This window comes from Schistocerca piceifrons, chromosome 11, assembly GCF_021461385.2.
Source record: "Schistocerca piceifrons isolate TAMUIC-IGC-003096 chromosome 11, iqSchPice1.1, whole genome shotgun sequence".
NCBI lineage: Eukaryota > Metazoa > Arthropoda > Insecta > Orthoptera > Acrididae > Schistocerca > Schistocerca piceifrons.
In genome coordinates, this window is record NC_060148.1 from 47,042,736 (window position 1) to 47,045,707 (window position 2,972).

Consider the following 2,972-nt stretch of genomic DNA (forward strand, 5'->3'; position numbering starts at 1 on the left):
GAAGCTGAAGAGAAGGTTTCCTTCATGAGAACAAGGGGAAAACAGAAATGTGATTATTTTGTTTGCCACCGTTCTGGATATGTTGACAAAACAGCTTCAGGCAGAAGGTTAAGGGAACCTTCAATCAAAATTGGCGGCACGTGCCCTGCCTGTTTGGTAGTAAAAAATGTGTCATCTAACATGGTTAATGTCAAGTTCTACAGGACACACACAGGACACAGTCTCTCTGTGGGTAGCCTACATCTGACCACAGCTGACAGGGCAATGGTTGCTGAATTAATTGCACAAGGTGTTCCTGATACTATAATTTTGAAGAAAGTGAGAGAGAGCATTCAAGTTGGACTCTTCAGAAGAGTTCATCTTTTAAGCAAACAAGATATTAGAAATATTAGGAAAGAATACAAGCTGGACGATAGTAGTGCACACCAAGATGATGCAACCAGTGTTGATCTGTGGGTGAGACAACAAGAGCACCTAGGGAAAGATTCCCCAGTGATTTATTACAAAGCCCAAGGCACTGAGGATAATGGAAACAAATTATCAGAAAGTGACTTTATGATAGTCCTTATGACTGAGTATCAGCAGAAAATGGCAAAAAAATTCTGTGCGGAAAAAGTTTTGATAGACAGCACACATGGCACTAATAAGTACAAATTTTATCTGACCACACTGTTGACCGTGGATGAATTTGGTGCTGGATGTCCAGTTTCTTATTGGCTCAGTACACATACTGACACAAGGTCCATGCAAGTTTTCTTTGAGCAGATTAAAAAATGTATTGGAAACATCAAAACAAAGGTAAGAAGACAGTTTCGTTAGAGAATGTTTGATCCACTGCTTGCTGAAAATAACTATAGCATTAACATGTGTGTTTGATTTTTATAGGTATTCATGTCTGATGACTGTGACTGCTACTACAGTGCCTGGAGTGTAGTTATGGGCCATAGTGAACATAGGTTGTTATGTACCTGGCACGTTGATCGGGCATGGAGACGGAATATATGTGCAAAAGTAAATGGGAATGCAATGCTGAAGAGTACTGTATACAAAGCTCTGAAAACTTTGCACTTACAGACAGATAGAGAGAAATTCTCAGAGCTGCTGGATGGCTTTCTTACTTGGTGTGCAGAGGAGGAAGGAACTGAGGAGTTTGGCAAGTACTTTAAAGATAGATATTCATGGAGGGCACATATGTGGGCATACAGCTACAGAATTGGACTTGGCCTTAATACAAATATGTTCTTAGAAGCAAACCATAAAACTCTTAAATACTCATACTTACTGAAGAAAATAAATAACAGAGTAGATAAATGTATCCAGGCCCTGTTGCACAGAACGAGGGACTCACTTTTTCAAAGATTAATAAGGCTTTGTAAGGGGACAGAGAGAACTACACGCAGTGCTGAAATAAGTAAGAGTCACAGAAGAGGTTGTGGTATCAATAAGGAACTGATACACTGTGTTGAAGATGGCACATGGCATGTATACACCGTTTCTGATCGGCCCCCATATACTGTCACCTATACAGAGAACTCTTGCACTGCATGCCCATTGTCCTGTACTGAGTGCAAGGTATGTACACTTATTTTCAACAGTTAAATTCCTAGGTGTAACAACCATTTGTGCCAATTTAAGAGATGTTAATCCACATGTGTGTATTATGTATTATTTTGTATTTCTTTTCAGATCTGTGTGCACAGTTGTGTGTGTTCTTGCACAGACAATTTGATGAAGGGTAACCTCTGTGAACACATTCATGCAGTGGAAATCAGCAAAGGAACTGTAAAGCTCCCTATGCAAGACAGCTTCTGCAGAGAGTCATCTGTGCAGGAGTTAACACAAATAGTTGCTCAGCAGACTTCAGGTGCTGGCAGCACTGTTGACTACCGAGCTGCTTTGGAAGACAGGCTGACTATTGTGCAACAATTAGCAAGAAGTGCTAACAGTGAAACTGCTGGCTCTCTCCTTGTGTCATTTGATAAATTAATTAAAGAAATGAGGGCAGGCATTGCATCGCAAAAAGAACTCGTTGGTCCACATTTTCCAGTAACTTCAGCTCCACCAAATGAGACATGCAGGATTCAGAGACAGTTCCAATCAGTAAGGAAGACATGTGAAAAGAAGGAACATTCATTTGCAACACCATCCTGTGCAGAAATTGAGACGATTATACAAGACCTCTTGGGAAGTGGAAACAGTAGCTGAGACCATGTATATGCAAAAGACAAGTAAGGAAACCATCCAGTAGCTCTGAGATTTTTTTTTTTTTTTGTGCGCTTGGATGTGCAGGTTTTTCAGCACAGTGTACACAGTACTCTTCAACATTGAATTGCCATTTATGTTTTGCGCATGTCCTCTGACTCCACTTCTGGCCAGCATGCAAGGCACACAACCTGTGGTAAGTATAAACCACAACTACACTCTCCTGGAATTGTAGTAGCTGTCACAATCACCAAACTGTATTGATAAAAGCTTTGATGATGAGACTGTCGTCTTGTGTTTGGTGTTTCTAGTAAACTTTTGTATCTGATCTAAGAAAAACCTGCATAGAAGACGCTTAGTGTGTGTGTAGTGAGGCAGTAAATAACGGGATCTTGCACCTGATTCATCCACAGTCAACAGTGGTGTTACACAGCACATTTGCACTAATAGGTATAATTTCTTCTCAAGATTGTAGCATTAGAACACCATATGCAATTAACTCGGGAACATTTGCTCTTTCAGCTGTAGGCTACCAACAGAGAGATTGTGCTTTGTGCATGCTATATAGAACTTTACACTAACCGTGCCATATTACATCCTGTAAAACTATGAAAGAGGCACCACAGCTGTGACCATATTCTGAATGGGATTGCCCTTTACCTTTTGACTGAGCTGCTCATTACATTACATTAAATTAATACTTATTCCATAGTTCATGAATACTACATTTAATAGTGGAATGTTATTGTAACACAGTTTTTTTTACAATT

The 2,972-nt window shown here is 39.9% G+C and overlaps 1 protein-coding gene across 1 annotated transcript; it reads left to right on the forward strand.

Annotated features, from left to right (window-relative positions):
- The first annotated feature begins 264 nt into the window (after positions 1-264).
- On the forward strand, positions 265-2,205 carry LOC124719655. Its single transcript, XM_047244867.1, has 3 exons — positions 265-798; positions 886-1,572; positions 1,687-2,205. Exons 1-3 carry the CDS (start codon positions 265-267, stop codon positions 2,203-2,205), a joined length of 1,740 nt encoding a protein of 579 aa, XP_047100823.1.
- Positions 2,206-2,972: the final 767 nt, after the last annotated feature.

What these genes read in the sequence shown, in the direction of transcription:
- LOC124719655 (XM_047244867.1), top strand. Translation starts at nt 265, where the DNA reads ATGGTTGCTGAATTAATTGCACAAGGTGTTCCTGATACTATAATTTTG. An exon ending in TTGGAAACATCAAAACAAAG is followed by an intron (nt 799 to 885) that starts GTAAGAAGACAG and finishes TGATTTTTATAG; the next exon opens with GTATTCATGTCTGATGACTG. An exon ending in TGTCCTGTACTGAGTGCAAG is followed by an intron (nt 1,573 to 1,686) that starts GTATGTACACTT and finishes ATTTCTTTTCAG; the next exon opens with ATCTGTGTGCACAGTTGTGT.